This window comes from Lagopus leucura, unplaced genomic scaffold (assembly GCF_019238085.1).
Source record: "Lagopus leucura isolate 7727_CA_CO unplaced genomic scaffold, USGS_WTPT01 Super-Scaffold_1, whole genome shotgun sequence".
In the NCBI taxonomy this organism is placed as follows: Eukaryota; Metazoa; Chordata; class Aves; order Galliformes; family Phasianidae; genus Lagopus; species Lagopus leucura.
The window spans coordinates 39,113,390-39,131,031 of record NW_024962250.1 but is presented as its reverse complement, the minus strand read 5'-3'; the positions used below and the strand labels follow the sequence as shown (position 1 = coordinate 39,131,031).

The 17,642-nt window shown below is 49.0% G+C and overlaps 1 protein-coding gene across 7 annotated transcripts in view; it reads left to right on the top strand.

Annotated features, from left to right (window-relative positions):
* The window catches only part of KTN1 (kinectin 1), a 70,788-nt gene extending 62,878 nt beyond the window's left edge, over window positions 1–7,910 (top strand). For all 7 annotated transcript variants that reach the window (XM_042895286.1, XM_042895294.1, XM_042895278.1 and 4 more), the window contains 4 exons: window positions 53–136; window positions 1,538–1,630; window positions 6,368–6,491; window positions 7,386–7,910. In XM_042895286.1, the coding sequence (XP_042751220.1) occupies window positions 53–136; window positions 1,538–1,630; window positions 6,368–6,491; window positions 7,386–7,390 (306 nt within the window). In that variant the 3' untranslated portion in view covers window positions 7,391–7,910. The remainder of the gene's footprint in view (window positions 1–52; window positions 137–1,537; window positions 1,631–6,367; window positions 6,492–7,385) is intronic.
* Window positions 7,911–17,642: the final 9,732 nt, after the last annotated feature.

The following is a 17,642-nucleotide window of genomic DNA, read 5'->3' as shown; positions in this document are numbered from 1 at the left end:
TGCATCTGTTTGTACGTGGGGGAAACTGATTTTCTTTGTTACTGTTTTGCAGCTGAAAACGAAGTTAAGTGAAACACTGTCGAAACTCAAAGTTGATCAAAACGAGAGGCAGAAGGTTGCTGGTGACTTGCCCAAGGTAAGCAGAGACCCTTAACAGTTACAGATGTAAATACAGCTGAAGCCCTTTCAATCTGTAGTTTTACAGTGCTGGAAAATGTGGTGTTTCCAACTGCTGCCTGCTGGGGTGGTACTGCACTCACTGCTTTCCCAGGTGGCTGAGGCTGTGGGTATAAGAGCTTGTGCATGATACCTGTGGGTCTTTTGAAATGATAAAAATGCAACAAGCAGCTTTGTTTCATTACCCACAAGTGTCTCTTGTCCATGATAATTTTATGCCAACAGGTGATTTGAGGCTGACAAATAATTCTTTATTTTAAGAAACCCAGCCTAATAAAACCCCATCTCACAGCCCTACAGCCACGTCACAGCCTTTTAAAGCTTTTAAATCCAGGCTCAAATGGTGATGGTTACAATTTGGCTCACAAGCCATCTGCCCATTTGCACGTGGTTACAAGTTGGCTGTAGCCCAGGAGGCTGCAAGTCTTTCAAGTTAGCTCAACACAAGCTCAGTGAGACAAGCAGGTGGGTTACCTCTGCTTTTCTGTGTTGGTAGCTCTTGCAAGATGGATTGGAGTGGAATATCTTTAAGGATGTGAGGTCTCAGTGCTGTTGCTCCTGAGAGGAACCTCTCATGGGAGAACTGATAAATGGAGGGAGACAAGAATAGCCTGTGGAGTAGCTGAGGCCAGGCTCTAGGCTCTACAACACTTTGTTCCTTCTGTGATGCTGTCTTCTCAGCCACGAGTACGAGGTGAAGCTGGGAAGGAATGTAGAAGCCTTAAATAAAGGTTGCTAGTGGTCTGGGGTTAACAGCAGTTCTTCCAGGCGTCTTCTACAGCTGTCCTGCCTCTTGAGGTACTCTAAGACTTGTCAGTGATGGGCCAGTGGGGTTGACAGAGTCACCAAAGCACTGCCAGGAGGTGAGAAGACGAAGGAGATCTGCTATGATAAAGTGTTTAAAACCTTTTGCTTGGGACAGTTATGCTGGGTGTGTACAAATGAAGGGAGCTCTACTGATGCCTGTGGTTTGTGGCGTGCTCAGTATAAATACAGATCAGCAATCAGGCTTCTGGAGACCTGCCTGTGCAGCTACTCTCACATGAAATGAAAAAAAAATATGCAATTTTTTTACGTAGTAACTTGATGTAAGACTATTAGAGTTTCCCCCATAGAATTGCTTTAAAATGCAGGCAGGCTGACACACGACGTACTGATTGTAAGGAGACATGTCAATCTTGGCAAATGTATTGGTCCCCTGAGCAAATCTGGCATAAAACACATTTCCTGCTGAACAATGATTTCCTGTGTCTCTAATGCTGCTCCTGGAGAGATGGGGGGAGGGGGGGGGGGTGTTCAGTTCTCAGCCTTTGCTAATTGTTGCCTCCTCTGTTTTGTTTTGTGTTTTCCCACCCTGCAGGCCCAGGAGTCCTTGGCATCTCTTGAGAGAGAAATTGGAAAAGTTGTTGGGGATGCCAACGTTATTGAAAACAGCGACGTTCGCACAGAGTCGGTGAGTGTTTCTCTTGTGCTCAGAGCAGCACAAATCTCATGCACAGTAGCAAGTTTGGGAAGTTAGGTGCAGCTTAGGCATGATTTCGATGGGGAGATAAAAGCTTGATGAAACTTCCTGTCTCATAGCTTGTCACAGTGCTTTCTTTCTAAGCATTGGGTGTTCCACTGTCATCTGGGTTATGGCCTCATTCCTGTGGGTCAAATTTGCAAGAAGGAAGGGAAAAGATTCTGGATGTGAGATCTGGGCTTCCAGCGGCTGTTGGTTTGAGCAGAAGTGGGAAGAGAAAAGTTAAGGGAAAATCCCCAAACTTGTCCCTTCAAGAAGAGATGCTATAAGTAAATCTGCTGATTACTAAGTAAGCTTAAAATATTGACAGTTGGGTTGGCGTAATTAATACCAAAGGAAGAGGGCAATCTTGAGTGTCCTGGGAAAATCTCTTGCCAGAACCTTGAGCCTTTTAGTTCTCTGCAGCTGTGGGCAGGAGCCTGCCATTAGCCACAGATAGGTGCTTAAATGCAACTCCAGCTGGCCCCTGCTCCATTCTGTGCTGACCTTGGTGTGGTCCTGCAGTAAGGTCATGCTAGTCTTTGTCAGTAAGCAACCAACTCAAGTGCTGCTTTGTGCTGTGAGTACAGAACTCTGCAGACTGACTGTTTTTAGGTCCTCTGGTAATTGGATTGCAGTTGCAAGATCTGGAATTGGAGGACTGTAAAGTGGCTTTTTCTCATGTTGATGAGTAATTGCCTGAGCCTGTGGGTTACTGTTTGCATGGAAGATTGCTGAGCTGTTTCTGCAGCTGGTAATCCCAGAGAGCTGGCCCTCACTACTAGCACAGGTGCCTGAGTCCTGGTGTCATAACAGGACTTCCCTATCTCTGGAAACAGAAGCATTCTCATCAGCTTCAAAATGGCTTCAGAAGAGCTTTCCAGTAGGCAGCTGGGATGGGTAAAGCAGATGTCTTCCCAGCATGTTTTACACAGCTAAACGGCGTCGGTGAAACTCATTACCCGTTTTCATCTGATGGATAGAGTGGTAGGAAATGCTGCCATTTGAGGAGGAAGGGAGCACTTGCTGGTAGGATGAGTAATTCATATCGACTCCTTTTAGCCACTAAAAATATGTGGCTTCATCAGTTGAGACAGGAAGCTAGGAGTCCTCTAAGGAGCACAGTATTAAAGCTTTTGTAGTCATTAGCAGGAAAGAGATGGCTTTTTTCAGAGTGATTGTTCATGGATGCTGATCGACCCACGTGGTGTGGGCTTCCTACCTCAGGGCCAGAGCTGCAGCTGGGCTTGGGAAACCACTGATGTCCCAACCCTCTGAGCTGCTTTCCTGGAAGGGGTGTTGGGTCTGCTGAGCCCTCTCCTGTGCTGACAGCAGAAGCCAGATGGTGACAATTGGGTGCTCCATGTCCCTGTCTGCAGCAGGATGGAAAAAAGCAGCCCTCTTTAAGTCAGTGACAAACTGCTTGTTTTCTGCTATGCCCATCTGGCCTTCCTTTGCGCTTGATGCCAGGGGCTGCCCAATTTGCTGAAAAGGCAAGTGCAGGGTTTGGGGCAGGGCTAACAGCACAAGCTGACCACCAGAGGAATCTGTTGTCCTGCCTATTCCTCCTGCTTGCAGTGCTCAGAGTCAGCCAGGCCGTGATGCTGTCAGCCATGGCATTTCATGGCTGGTAATGCTGTCCAGGTGTCCTTAGATGTTCCCTGCTATGGCCAAACCCTGTCTGTTTGGGCTCTCGCCACCTCAGCCTGGCAGAACCCCTCTGCTTTATGTATCCCTCCACTGTGGCTGTGTGGGAGCATTGTGGGGCCCTATCCAGTTTTCCTGTAGTATATCTGTTGCTTTATTCTTAGGAGCGTGGAAAAACAGTCCTAATGAACCTGTAATTAAGCCTTCATTAGTATTAAAAAACCAAAAAAGCTAATTGTCTAAACACTGCTGTAAACAGGTAGCCATTGGCAGAGGCTGAAATTAGAACATTATCTCCTTCCTTATGCCTTTTTTTGCTGCTGCTTTTTTTTTTTCCAGAACAAAAAAACCAGCAAAGCTGTCTCCCCAGAAGCCTCAAACCCCAGCTTAAAATAGCTGTTAGATTAAAAAAAGAAAGTCTTCCAGCCACTTCCACCTAGCAACAGGGACTTTTTATTTTTTGTTAAGAGGGACCTGAAAACACATGCTTGCAAATGAGCATATTTGTTCCTTCTGGGTACTGGAACCAACCCACAAAATTGAGAAATGCTGCTTGCACAAACCCTCAAACACATTCTGTGTGTTTTCGTTAGACTCCTTTTCTTTCTATTTAAAAATAGACCATTTGGGCTTTCTAATTAGCTTGCTTCCTTGTCACTTATGGGACTAGATGATGACTAAAGGCTGCCTTTTAGTATGCTTTAAGGAAGTCGTTTATATTCAGCAGCTCTCTTAGGCAGTAAACTTATTTTGAGGATTATATGCAATCTAATGGGCTTTCTTCCCTGAATCTGTGTGAAACACTCCATCCTTGAAAACTGAGAATGCCGTACATGTGGAGCACAGCAGGGGTGAATCTGTCAGCTCAGTGCCTGTCAGATGGAACACCTGATCGGGGACGTACCCAGGAGGGAATAAAATCATTCAGGTTCTGAGAGGCTCCTATGGCCACCCCGCTGCCTCTCTACTTCCCCACATCCCAAAGGTGTTCTCCCCCAAGCCCCAGAACTATGGGGCCAGGGTGCAGCACCAGCCCCATAATGCAGCTGTGGGCTAACAGAAGCTGCTGTGTGCCTGAGTTGAGCCCAAGCCCGTTGAAGACGGGTCAGGATTTGACTCAGTGAAAGCTGAGGATATGTCTGTAATTCATTGGTAAGCAAGGCTGGGCTGGATGGGGTCCTGGGCAGCTTGATCTGATGGGGGGCAACGGCCCATGGTGGGGTTGTGGGGGAGGGGGGGGTGCCTTAGCTTCTCTTCTGACCCCAAAATTGTGATTCTACGATTAGTAAAGCCACAAAATAAAAGGGAGGAGGAGGCAAATATAGGTGAGAAGGGCACTTCCTTGAGGTGAGGGCTGGGGGGGAAATGAAGGGCTCCTCCATTGCTTCTGCTTGTGGTGGTTCCTATGCTAGTGTGTGTGCATTCCCAGTGCTGTTTGTCAGTGCCGTGGTCCATTCATTAGCTGATACGCTAATTGCACTCGCCTCTCCACTTTAATCAATCCTTGGGAGATTGCTGTGTGAATTCTCACCCTTGACAGAGTTGCTTTGCTACTTCAGTAAGGGTAAAATGGGTTAAAGCTACTGTACAATGCCAATGGTTTTTAGAGTAGAAAAATGTTTACCAGTTGCACGCAAGCAAAGAGCTCTGCAATACATTGCTTTGTTCTCTTGCCTGAGCCCAGAGTAGTTTCTGTAATGGTGCAGGTGGTTGAGTTTGATTTACTGCCCTCTCTGCGTTGCAGCAAGTCTAGCCGCGTTGCGAGCCAAATGGGAGCTGGGAAAGTGGCCTTCTCTGAACTTGCTCTAATTTCCCTTAAACCCCAGGGAGAGATTTGCAGCAGCATTATGCATCAGTCTTGTTCTGTTAGGAGAGCTGCTTTCAGCTGGAGTGCAGTTGGCTGATGCTGAGCGCTCGCAAACGCTGCCGTGTTCATGTTGGGGATTGGGTGCCGCTGTAGCGCTGGCACCGAGGCAGGTTTGCTTATTTTTAGCTGATGAATTGCAAGGGGAAGCTCTCCTGCAGGTCTGTCTGCACGTCTGTCTTGGGAGCTGAATGAGGAGCGGTTCTGATGCGGAGTTCTTGGTGCCTCTCTGAAGGAGGCAATCAATAAAGGTAATCAAACAGGGATTATAGCGCTGTTAGCGCAGCACGCCTGACCTGGGGAGAAGGGCGGGCAGGAGGGGAAGAGTCCACTTTGGAGCTGCAGGACTTCCCTATTAATATGAAGCTGTTGGACTCCTTTTAAAAAAGAAAAAGGAGAGAAAAAAGTGAGCTGGGTGTTTCCATTGCAGGGCAGCTCTGTCACCGTGTGCCCAGCAGCGCCGGTGCAGGGGATGAAGGGTTGGATGTCCAGTCAGATATCCCCAAAAGATTTCTCTGGGTTGCTGACTGAAGCTCAGTTACTCAATAGTGCTGAGGACACGTTCCCCCAGAGGGCAGCAGACCAGAAAATGAAAGGCTTCAGTGGCTTTTAGGCTTTGAGTTCCTTGAAAAAAAGACACGGGACAAAAAACCACAACCTGGGGACGCCATTCACCCATCTCTTCTGCTGACCTCAGCTCATGGTGCACTGAAATCACCAACAGCTCCAACCAGCTGTCCCTTTCCCACCCCATCAGACAAGCCCTTGGTGGTCCTGCAGCCTCATTCCTCCAGCAGCAGGCTCAGAAACCATCCTACAGAATGACTTGTGCACTCTGTGGTTTGTAGTGAGGCTTGCAGGGCCGTGGCCTGGCACTGCTATCTGGGTCTGGCTTAGCTGCAGTTGAAGCAGCACAGCTCCTGGAAGCAGGGAGCACATGTGATCCTTCTGGAGCCAGGGGGCAGCGATGCTGTGTGCAGGTGATTCCTTGGAATGGGAAATGGCTTCTTGACTTTGAACAGTGTTCCCTTTAAATGTGGCTGTAACCCTCTGACTTACAGAAATTGTTCCCATCTGTGTGAGGAGCTGTAATTTTGTACAGATGAGCTAATTCTAGACTTTCTTGGTAATTAGATTGTAAATGAGTTTTTAATGATTTTTTTTTTTTCTTCTTCCAGGAATTGACTGATAAAAGACTAAATGTGGCGGTGAATCTTAACCAGGATGTAGGTCATCTCAAGAAGCTGCTCGTGTCAGTAAGCCAAATGCTGTCAAAGGGACGAGAACATTACCAGCTAGTAGGTGGGTGTGCAGGGCTGGGGTGCTGCCCCGTGATGGTGTGGGATTTGCTTTGGGTCTGACGAGACAGGTGTTAAAACCTGAAGCTTCCTATGTGGAGGCATTCAAGGCCAGGCTGGATGTGGCTCTGGGCAGCCTGGGCTGCTGGTTGGTGACCCTGCACACAGCAGGGGGTTGGAACTGGATGAGCACTGTGCTCCTTTGCAACCCAGGCCATTCTATGGTTCTTTGATCTCTGTTGCTGTGTTCTCAGACATAAGATCTGAGTTTTGGGTGGCCCTGTGTGAAGCCAGGAGTTGGACTTGATCCGTATGGATCCCTTCCAACTTGAGATATTCTGCAATCTGCACTGCATTAAAAGCAGTATTGGTAGGCACCAGGTTTCTTCCTCTCCGGGGCCAGGTTTCACTCAACTGGGACTGACCTCACATCCGTGACCCTCTCAGTTCAGGCACACAACTCTTTATCCCTTGCAAAGTTTTGTTCCCACAGTGCCTGTGCCTTGTTTCCTTCTTCCCTGTTACAGGAGCCAAGTGTCTGTACTTGAAGTGTCTGTACTTGTAAGCTCTGATTGCTTTGGGATTAGGGATGTAATGTAACCCCCCTGGGCTTCCCTGAGTTAGCAGCAGTGGTGTGCTGTGGTCACAGGGATATGAATACCTGAAGCATCAGCCTGGCATGAACTCTTGATCCGCTTACAGACGCACCAACAGGGCTTTTATTTTAATATTCAGCCAGCTTTGAGACCTGGGTTTTGGTGGTTGACTGCATCATGAAGTTCTGAAATGGCCCAAAGTGGGCCAAGGGTTGGCAGAGGTCATCCCAGGGCCAGCAGTGGGTGAGGCCAACGTGTCAGGAACTGCTGGGCTCACGTGGCGTTGTGTCTTTCTCTTGCAGAATGAAGTCACGGGGAATCGCTGATCTGAGGATAGCAGAAGGCATTGTATTATATTTTGCCAAATTAAAGCCTTATTTATGTTTTCACCCTTTCTACTTCGTCAGAGACACTGAACAGCGTTTTGTCTTTTCTAATCCTTGTTAGACTACTGATTTAAAGAAAAAAAAAAACCCGACTCTGTAGACACCTCCAGAGTTTAGTTTTATAATAACAAGAAAACCTGTTTGGATAATTAGACCTTTACATTCCTGGAGAGACAGTAAACACGTAATCTTTTGTCTTCTTTTGCTCAGTAAAACTTGTTCAGAAAACTCCAATGTGGCAAAGTCACCAATGGGATATAACATTTTAATACTGATGTTGTACACTGTTTTACTTAAATACATTTTTGGGATTAGCTGCCTCTGACTTCAACCTCAAGTAAACACTCCTTTTTTTTGTTTTATTTTTTTTGTTTTTTTTTTTTTTTGTTGCTAATGTAATCAGTTTTTGTAATGGTGTCAGCAAATAAAGGGATGCTATTATTTGTGCTGTTTCTGTTCTTGGTGTTGAACACGCTGGGCTCAGGTGAGATTGCCAGCTCTGTTTGGAGACCTTCCTTCCAGATGGGGGTCTGCTCAGGTCGGAGCTCAGCGGTGGAACAGGGATTCCTTTGGGTGTGTGGGAGCTCAGGTGCTTTTCCTTTCTGGGATGGTTCAGTCTGGAGAAGAGGAGGTTCAAGGGAGATCTTACTGCTGTCTACAACTGCCTGAAGGGGAACAGTCAACCTCAGGTCCCAGGTAACAGCGATAGCACAGAGGCGACGGCCTCACATTGTGACAGGAGGTTCAGGTTGGGTATTAGGAAATGTTTCCTAAGAGAGGAGTGGTGAGCTGGCACAGCTGCCCAGGGTGGTCACCATCCTTGGAGGTGTTCAAGAATCACAGAGATGTGGCACTGAGGGATGTGGGCATGGTGGGGTGGGGTTGTGCTGGGGGATCTCTGGAAGCCTTCTCCAGCTTGAGTGATTCCATGCATGTCTGAGAAGAACTCTTCAGTTCTGCATGATGTTGTTCTTGCTGAGCTTTGGCTAATACTTGAGGATACGAATATTTGAAGAGAGGCAGTAAAACAGAATGGGGGGCAAAGTGGAGTAACTGTAGAGGTGAAATGGTTGAAACTGTTCCCTTTGAGCTTTCTGTTACCTTTGTGGTTTTTTTAATTCTTAAATTTTTTGTTCTTTTTGGGACTTGGACAGCCAGATGGGAGAGCAAGAAGCCTCAATGTTGCACCACCCAGGAAACCAGTGTTTCTCACAAGTCCTGCCAGGATAGCTCCGAATTGGGAAAGAAAAGCTAAAGCCTGTGTTTCTCTGCAGAGGTTGCCTTTCATGTCTGCAGTTAAGTAAACCAGTGTTGCTTAGATATGTTATGTCACTGAGTACAACTTAGACTGCTTGTTGGTTCTTTGAAGCACTAAGCCTTTCTAGTGCCACAGTCGTTCCTTACAATTGGATCTGAGGGGAAGCCAAGCCCTGGAAGGTCTCCAGGTTCTGGCCAGGTGCTGATCCTTCAGCAGGCAGCTGGAGGCCTGTTTTTGTGGGTAGGCAGCAGCCGAATTGCAGAACCACAAGATGGTTTGGGTTGGGAGGGACCTTAAAGCCCATCTGATCCCAACCCCTGCTGTGGGCTGGGTGCCACAGATGCAGCATCCAGAGGAGCAGGGGCAATGTGGGAGCATGTTCTCCAGGTCCTTGAACTTCTCTGGGTTAAGCTGCAGAGCTCAGTTTCAAAGGGGTGAGAACTGCAGCGTCATTCCCTTTCCTCTTGGCAAAAATCCTCCCTGGAGAGGACGTGCAATTTATTCACTGTAATAAATTTCAGTGCAGGTTTTCTGCTTTGCTTTAGGAGGGATGTCCCAAGGTGTTAAAGGCATCTGTGAGAGCCCGGCTAAGCAAAGCCCAATGCCCTCTCTGGAGTGCTGGGATAGCCCTGGGGCTGCTTTCATCTTGGTGTCCTCCCCAATCCTTGAGCACTGCAGCCTCTGGCAGCTGTCTCTCCAATCTGGAAGGTGGTTTGGTCACTACGAAAGCCGTGCCCTGGGCATCTGCTACAATAAAACACGAGGGCTTAAAAATCAATTGGAAGGAGCTCGGTCATCACTGCCAAGTCTCCCAGCTGCAGCCCCGAGCCGTAGGCCTGCGCTAGAGGGAGACAATGGCTGATGGATGCTGAGCTGGAGAAAGGCCAGCCCTGGGATGCTCAGATGCCAGCAATGGGTTTTTAATTGCAATTTGCTCCCGGAGAAATCGCATGCATCGCGGTGCTGTGAGCTTCCCAGCTTCAGAGCGGGTTTCTTAATCGACCTCTGAGAAACGGGAAGGAGAAAGGCAGGGGAAGGCCCTCTGTGTCCCCACTGCAGCTCTGGGAGCTGTGCATCCTCACAGTCCCCAAGTGTGACTCCCCCTCCTCCCCCCCCCCGCCCCCACTTCCCCTGCTCATCTTCCTGGAGCTGCTGCTGGCTTTTCTTGGCCCGTGACTCACTCAGCTATTTGTTACTGCGATTAAAAAAAGAAATCTCGTGCAACTTTCATTCGCCCTCAAATGATTTTTGCCATTAAAGCAGTTTGTGGTGGTGCTGCTGTGTTTTCTCCCCAGGGCTGTTGGTGCTCTGGGCCACTCACGTCCCATGTTTCCCTCACTCAGTGTTTTCTTTTACTGCATCGGGCTCTGTTTTTAAAGGAGAAGCCAGCTGAGAGCAGTAGTAAATGAAAAATGGCTCTGCCAAAAGGGCCGAGCCACCCCAGCCCTTCAAAACGACTGAATTCCTGTGTTTTGGCTGGGAGAGGATAAAAAAAGCTGTTGTTTTCTTTCCTAGAAGGAAAGAAAACAGCATCTCCCATCCACAGCGGTGATCTGCAGCAGATTGGGACCCGCTTCAGCCCGACACCTGGAACCCATCAGCCACATTTCCCCTTCTTGAGCCATCCTGGGATGACAGATGTCCTGCAGCCCTGTGCTGCCTGATTCCATACAAAAGACTGTTCTTAACATGTCCTTTATTTCCATTGTTTTGCCATGGCTGTGTTTGGGATGCTTCCAGGTCCCTGTGTGCCTCCATCCCCCCCATGCTGATGGGTGAGCTGTTGGCTCCTGCATCCTCAGCACGACCCACACGTGGCTCCTTGGAGGCTTTGCTCAGCTTCCTGCTGCTATTTTTGGAGCTGTTGCACCTAAAAATATGTTTTTAGGCTCTCGGGAAAGCAGGCTCTGCCTTTGTGTTGTTGAAGAGCTAATTAAACTGGTAGGAAACACAGGCTTTTGCACAGGGCCTGTTCCCTACTGTTAGTTTTTTCCTCCGTTTTCCCCACTGAATCTTCAGTCTCAGCCCCGTGAGCAGAGTTGGCTGCAGACCTCTTCAATGCTCAGCTGGGTGAGAGATGGGATTGGGCAAATGGGAGCATGGTTGGTGGGCATTTGGGGGGGGTGGGTTGGGGTTGGACCCAGGGGTCTTCATGATCTTTCCCAAGCTGAATTATTCTGTGATTCTATGAAATGGTTTTGGATGATGAATGGCATCCTACTAAATTATAGACACCTGGTGTTAACGTCACCGAGGGCTCATTAGGCCTTTGCTTTCCAGGCTCATCAGCAGTTATTTGTGTTGACAACCTCCTCTCCAAACACAACCACGGGTCCATTTATGTCTCTGTGGGACCAAAGCCATGAGATGGATGGAGCCCATCTGGGGCGATCCAGGGGCTCTGCTACTTGCAGGGCACGTTTGGGTAAAGCACTCATCCACTCCCAGACCTGCTTAAAGCTTGGAGAGGGAAGAGCCAAGTCCATATGTTGGAACTGGATGATCTTTAAGGTCCCTTCGAAGCCGTTCTATGATATCTAGTCCTGCACTAAGAACCAGCTGCTTTGCTGCCCTTGGCAGTTGGTTGGACTTGGTGATCTTAGTGGTCTTCTCCAACTGGAATGACTCCATGCTTCTGTGCTGATGACATCCTTGGAGGCCCGGCCTCTTATTTAAATAAATTGACTTGTCTTAATCCAACCTTGCTGAGAACAACCTGAGCCACGTTGGGTGTGGGGATATTGTTCTTTAAAGTCAATGAATATTTCAGGAGCAGGGCAAGCAGGTCTGTATCAGCAGGGCCAGTGCCGGCTCATCATTATTAATTTAATGGATGCAATTGTAAATTAGCTGAAGATGCCTGACAGTTGAAATGACAAGAGCAGCTTCCCCACAGCCTCACTGGGGTGCTCTGCAGAGGAGCTTTGTGTGTCCAGATAAAGGAGTTTGGGGAAAACTGAGGTTTTGCTGGCTGTTCAGCAGGGCTGAATGATAGAATTGTTTGGGTTGGAAGGGGCCATACAGATCATCCAGTCTCAATGTTCAGCACCTATACGGTGTGTTCCCAGTTCCTGGCTTGGTGCTGCAGTGATGATATAGGAGTAAGGGCACCGAACAACCTGATGGAGCTGGGTCCTGTCCCCAGCAACGTGGGCATCTTGTGAGCATCATCATCATCATCTTTCCCATCTGAAATAGGGAGATAATGACGCCTCCCTCCTCTCAGGGCAAGTGTGAAACCTCATAAGGTTTGTGGGGTTTCCCTTCCCCTTGGGTTCTGGATGCTGTCAGTTGTGGCATATTTGTCATAGACCTTGGGGTGTTTGATGGTTTGTGGTGCAGCTCTGTTTGTAGAGTGGTACAGCCAGTGTCATAGCTTTCTGAGGAGGAGAAGGAGGAGGGTCAGTTGGGTTTTAGGAAACATTTATTCACTGAAAGAGTGGTGATGCATTGCCACAGCTGCCCGGGTAGGTGGTGGGGTCACCATCTCTGGAGGTGTTCCAGAGCCGTGGAGATGTGGCACTGAGAGATGCAGGCAGTGGGCATGGTGGAGTGGGCTGGGTTGGGCTGGGGGATCTTGGAGGTCTTTCCAACCTGAATGATTCTATGATTTGATGTACATATGCATGCACGCACCTAGTGCCTACCGTTAGGGTTGCTGTTGCCATTGGTGCTCTCCTGGTGTTGCAGACAGCAATGTGCTGCTCTAAGAGGTGTCAGCATTCATGTGAGGGCTACTTCTAGTTACAGGGGCCACTGTTCATCTCCGTGGCTTTGTTTGCTGCTGACAAAAGCCAGCTCAGGAGGGGGGCTCTTGCTAATAAGCTACATGTGTGCCACAGCAGTGATATATTGATGTGTTTTTAATAAATACTCGCTTTAAAAAGGGACACATCTGCATCCTGTGTTAATCTGCTCATTACAAGACCACAGGTTTGCCAACGCCTGCTTTGAAGAGCTGCTCTTCATGTTCACTGCTACGGTGTTAGATCTGTGCCTCCTGAAGGGGAGGGAGGTCTGGATCAATGAGGACTCACTGTGATAATTATTGTCAGCCTTCAAGTTTGGAGGATGGAGGAGTGCTGCGTCCATTAAGAATAAGGAGGGCGCTAACCCAGGAGACGATGAACCTTTCTGTAACCAGAAATGGGAGCTCATCCTCCGTGTCTCCGTGTTCCCAAACCAGGTGGGTGCCATTGCTGGGAGGGGTGACAGCTGGAGAAAAGGGCTGGGCACTGCTGGAGTCACTCACCCTGGCTGTGGCCACCATGATGGCTAGCAGTTCCCAGCCAGCCCATCTCCTATCACGCTCGTGTTATGACTTTGTTCCTATTTCTCTAAAAAGCTGCTGCTTCCCCCACATGACCTCTGTTACCATTCGCTGTGTAATGAACACATTGTGTACCCTGTGAGCAGGGCAGCAGGCATCGTATGGAGCTGCGATGGATCTGATTAAAGCACTGAGCTTACATAAACCAACAGCCACAGACACTTTGAACCGCTGCTTCCCGATGATGTTCAGTGTTTCCCATTCGTTTATTTTCTCCTGCTTTCATCATTTTTCTTCTATCAAAAACCCCCACAACCCCAAACTTTTTTAATGTGAAACCCCTGAGTTTTTCTTGCTGCTGAACAGTGAGGATGAGGTATCGTGGAGTCTTTTAATATCCTTTGTTATGTGACAGCAGAAAACGTTGCCAAATTTCTTCCCGTGTAGAAGATCCCATGTGCTGCTGCGTGCAAACTGCAGTGCAATTGCACACTGCATTTAGGACAAGGGGGACTTGTCCTAAGAGACAGGGGAGGTTTAATTTGAATATTAGGAGGAAGTTTTTCAGCCAGAGGGTGGTGAGGCACTGGCACAGGTTGCCCAAGGAGGCTGTGGATGCCCCATCCCTGCAGGCATTCAAGGCCAGGCTGGATGTGGCTCTGGGCAGCCTGGGCTGCTGGTTGGTGACCTGCACACAGCAGGGGGTTGGAGCTGGATGAGCATTGTGCTCCTTTGCAACCCAGGCCATGCTGTGATTCTATGATTCCAAGTGCAGCTGGAACATGGGGTGTGGGTGATGCTGCTGCAAAATGGTTTTGCCCCATGATTATGGAGCACCACGCATCTTCTGTGGGTGCTGCCTTGCGGTCTGGGATTTGGGAACTCTAGATAGTTTTGGGGCTGCAGTTCTGTATTCTCCTACAGGCAAAGCAGGAGCTGGGAGGGGAAGGATTCTTTTCCAGTGCTCTTCTTTGGAGGGTGCCAGGCTCTGGAGGAGGAGGCGATGGAATGAGTCATCAGTCTAGCAGGCTGCTTCTCACCCTTCAGTGCTGCTCCCACGCAGGAAGGTGGTTTTCTTTCCTTGTCAGGGGAAACAATACAGCTTGTCTTGCTGCTCCTGCATCTCCTATAGCTGCCAGTGCAGGGCAGAGCACCGGGAAGGGCAGAGTCACAGTGGCGCTCTCCAGCAGCAGGTGAGCTACGTGAAGTCTCTTTTGTGTCGATGCAGGTGATCCGTGGCAGAGCTGTGCTGGTGTGGGATGTTGGGCACTGCATCACTGTTGGGATGAGGGCTGATAGGTGGCTCCGATGGAGACGTAAGTCATGCACAACTCCAGCAAGCCAGATGTCTTCTTGCTCAGGATAAAGTAAGGAATGCTACTGGGTGCTGTTTTCCATGATTTTCTCAGGTGCATCCTTGGTGGAGCCCCAGTTATGAAGCAAGTAAGTTCAGTTTCTCCAAGTGTGAAGGCAGGTGGAGCTGCTCTCAGCCACGGCCACATTGGCTGGGCCTCATGTATGGTGCATGCTGGTGTATTATGGGGCCAGGGATGGGATGGGATGGACTTGTAGCCCCCAGCCCTCCTCTCTCTCCTATCCTTGTGCCATGGTGTTGCCTTCCTCCCCCTTCACATCCTCTGCTCCCATCCATAACTCTATCCAGCTTTCTCAGCAGACCCTGCTGTGTGCTGATGGAAGAACTCTAGGGGTGCTGGCCCCATGTCTGGGCTCTTTGGTGACAAGTGGGCTTCCCAGCTGAGGCTGGATGTGACTCCAGCCCCACTCCTCCAATCCAGATCTGCAGGAGCCTGGCACATCCAGACTGATTTCTGGCACCAGCACGAGTGGGAGGTGACCTCACTGGTGACATTTTGAAATTAAAACGAAGCTGCCCACCCACATGCCTGTGGCTGAGCCCAGTCAATGCAGGCAGAGCACGGGCTCTCAGTCTATCCATCCATCTGCCCATGCCCTCACTGCTTTTCCTCCAGCCCTTGGGCTCTGCTGCGTTAAGGAAGGTCGGTGCCAATATCACTATCTGGATATATATATTTTTGGCTACGTATTAAGTGTAGCCTGAACTAAAAGCCTATTGTAGCGAATAGTAGGCTTCTTGTGTGGCATCCTTGAATAGGAGGGGTGTTATCCCATCCCCATGACAACCAGCATTTGAATTAAGAGCCGTCTACTCAGAACAATTTGCCGTCACATGGTTCGGAGGAAACACTTTGAAACCCTTGTAGTCCTTTCAATAGGCTTGATTGTTAGTGGTTCCCAAACTTAATCATTACCAGGGCTCTGCAACAGATAATTACTGTGCTTTGCATTTTTCTGCCCTGCACGTGACCAGCGTGGTCCAGGGATACGGACACGATGCTGCTAGCGATCCTATTGACATATAAACATCTCAGTGGTTGGGGGGTTTTGTTGCTGATGACTTTCTTACATCTCAATGTCTGGCCCAGGTGAGGGCACAGACACTCTGCATCCCATGGGAGCAGCACTAAGGGGGGATCATGGTAGGACTTGGGCACAGCGCTTGTCTGGAGCATCAGAGCCGTGCTGCTCTGGCCCTATTGCCTCAGGCCGACAGCAGGGCAGCAGCTGGTGTCCCCTCACCCTGCACTAAAATAATTTGCATTGTGTGGGAGCGGAGGGCCGTAACCTCATTTGCAATTTCTGTGCCTGCCACATGTCTTTCTTTAACGGGGTGTTAAAATGGAAGGTCCCCAACCAGCCAGACTGGGCAATGAAAGGTTGGCAAGGAGGAAAAGCTTCTCCAAAAGAGTGGCGATGCAGTGGCACAGCTGCCCAGGAGTGGTGGGGTCACCATCCCTGGAGATGTTCCAGAGCCATGGAGATGTGGCACTGAGGGATGTGGACAGTGGGCATAGTGGGGCCTGGGTTTGGGCTGGGGGGATCTGGGAGGATTTTTCCAACCTGAATGATTCTATGATTCCTGGTAGGGTGGATGGTTGGACTGGATGATGGTCTTTTACCAATGGTGATGATTCTATGATTCTATAATTCTATGAAACAAAACCCTTTTCCAGACAGAAACAGGCTTCAAAAAGCACCATCATGTTGTGCTTGGATAGGACACTGCTGTCCCCCTCACCAAAGCCTCCTGTCCACAGCTGGTTGGTGACACCACTGCTGCCCTCCTGTGCCATCATTCACCAAGTTGAGTAACTGCATCAGCTCTGGTCATGGGCTGTAATAGGAGAAATGGAGATATAAGAGTGTAGAGGATTAAAAGATTTCCTTACCTTTGGAAAGGCTCAGGACGTAGATAGGGCATACATAGATGGTGGAATTGTCCTGTTTCCTCTGGGGTGGTGGGAAGAGGGAGGAGGGGGCTGGCTGGTGCTGTTATAGTGGTATTGTTGCTGGGTGCTTATTATCCCAGCTGCTAATTTCTTAATATGAAGAGCAGAAGGGAGGATGGTGCTCACCCATCCCAGGATGTACTCATCCTTGAGCATCACATTCCTTGCAGGAAGGTTCACCAAATGGCTCAGCTGGACAGAGCTGAATCCAAGCCAGGAGACCACAGAAGTCAGGAGGCCGGTGTCCTAGGAGCTTCCAATTTTAATCCACTAAATCCTTATCTTCAGCTGGGCTGAGCATTCCCAATTGCTGGTGACTCCCAGACGAGGAGGATGAAGGACTGCAGGGCAGCTTGGTGTAAGCATGTCCCATGTCATGAGTTGGGGAAAGGGGAAAGGGAGGATGTGAAGTACTTTAAGAGCAATAAAACACTAACGGCAGTGTGCTGGTTTGAAGGCAAAGATATTATTCCTCCAGCAGAGGCCTGACTGTAGTTGTTTTGTGTGTTTGAGTGAAGAATAATGGGGTTTTACAAACAGGCTTCAAAAGGGAAGCAGGGGCACTGCAACCTCCCGAATGGCACAGACAGCTGCTTTTCAGATGAAACCGCCTAATTTTACAGCTCTTTTGTTCGCTGCTCCTAAAGAGAGCTGCTGCTTTTAGTTTTGAATGGGAAGCAGAGAAGGAAATCAGAGAAATTAAAAAAAAAAAAGCCTGAACAACCTCTCTGCAGCAGCAGGTGTTTTGGATGAGAGAGCATTTTGCAAGCCCCATGCTGGGGACAGGCTGGTGGTGATGTGCTGGGTACACCAGGGTGGGCAAGGGAACTGGCACTGTCAGGGGACTGGGCCAGCAGCTGCCCATGGGAACAGGCTGGGAGGTATCCCAGCCCTCAGCTCTCTAGCTGAATTTGCTGTTAGGTCTGCCATTGGGTCTGCCATTGGATTTGCTGTTGGATCTACCATCAGAACTTGCCTACAGTAAAATCACCATGAGCTTGAAATGGCAGATTGCTCTGCAGCAGTGGGTTCCCTTAGCAAGCTGGGCTGGCTTTGTTGTAAAAGCACTTTCCTCTTCAGTTTGGTGCTGTCCATAAATAATGCAGTTTCTGATTATTTGGAGAAGGAATTGCAAAAAGGAACCGCTGTCATTGTCTCCTTATTTTGCTGATGCATGAGTGCTGAAGTCAGCTCTGGGACAGACATGGGGCTCACCTAAAATAAGGTAAGGTTTTGAAATATTCTGAACTTTGTTGCTCCTCTCCTCTCCTCTCCTCTCCTCTCCTCTCCTCTCCTCTCCTCTCCTCTCCTCTCCT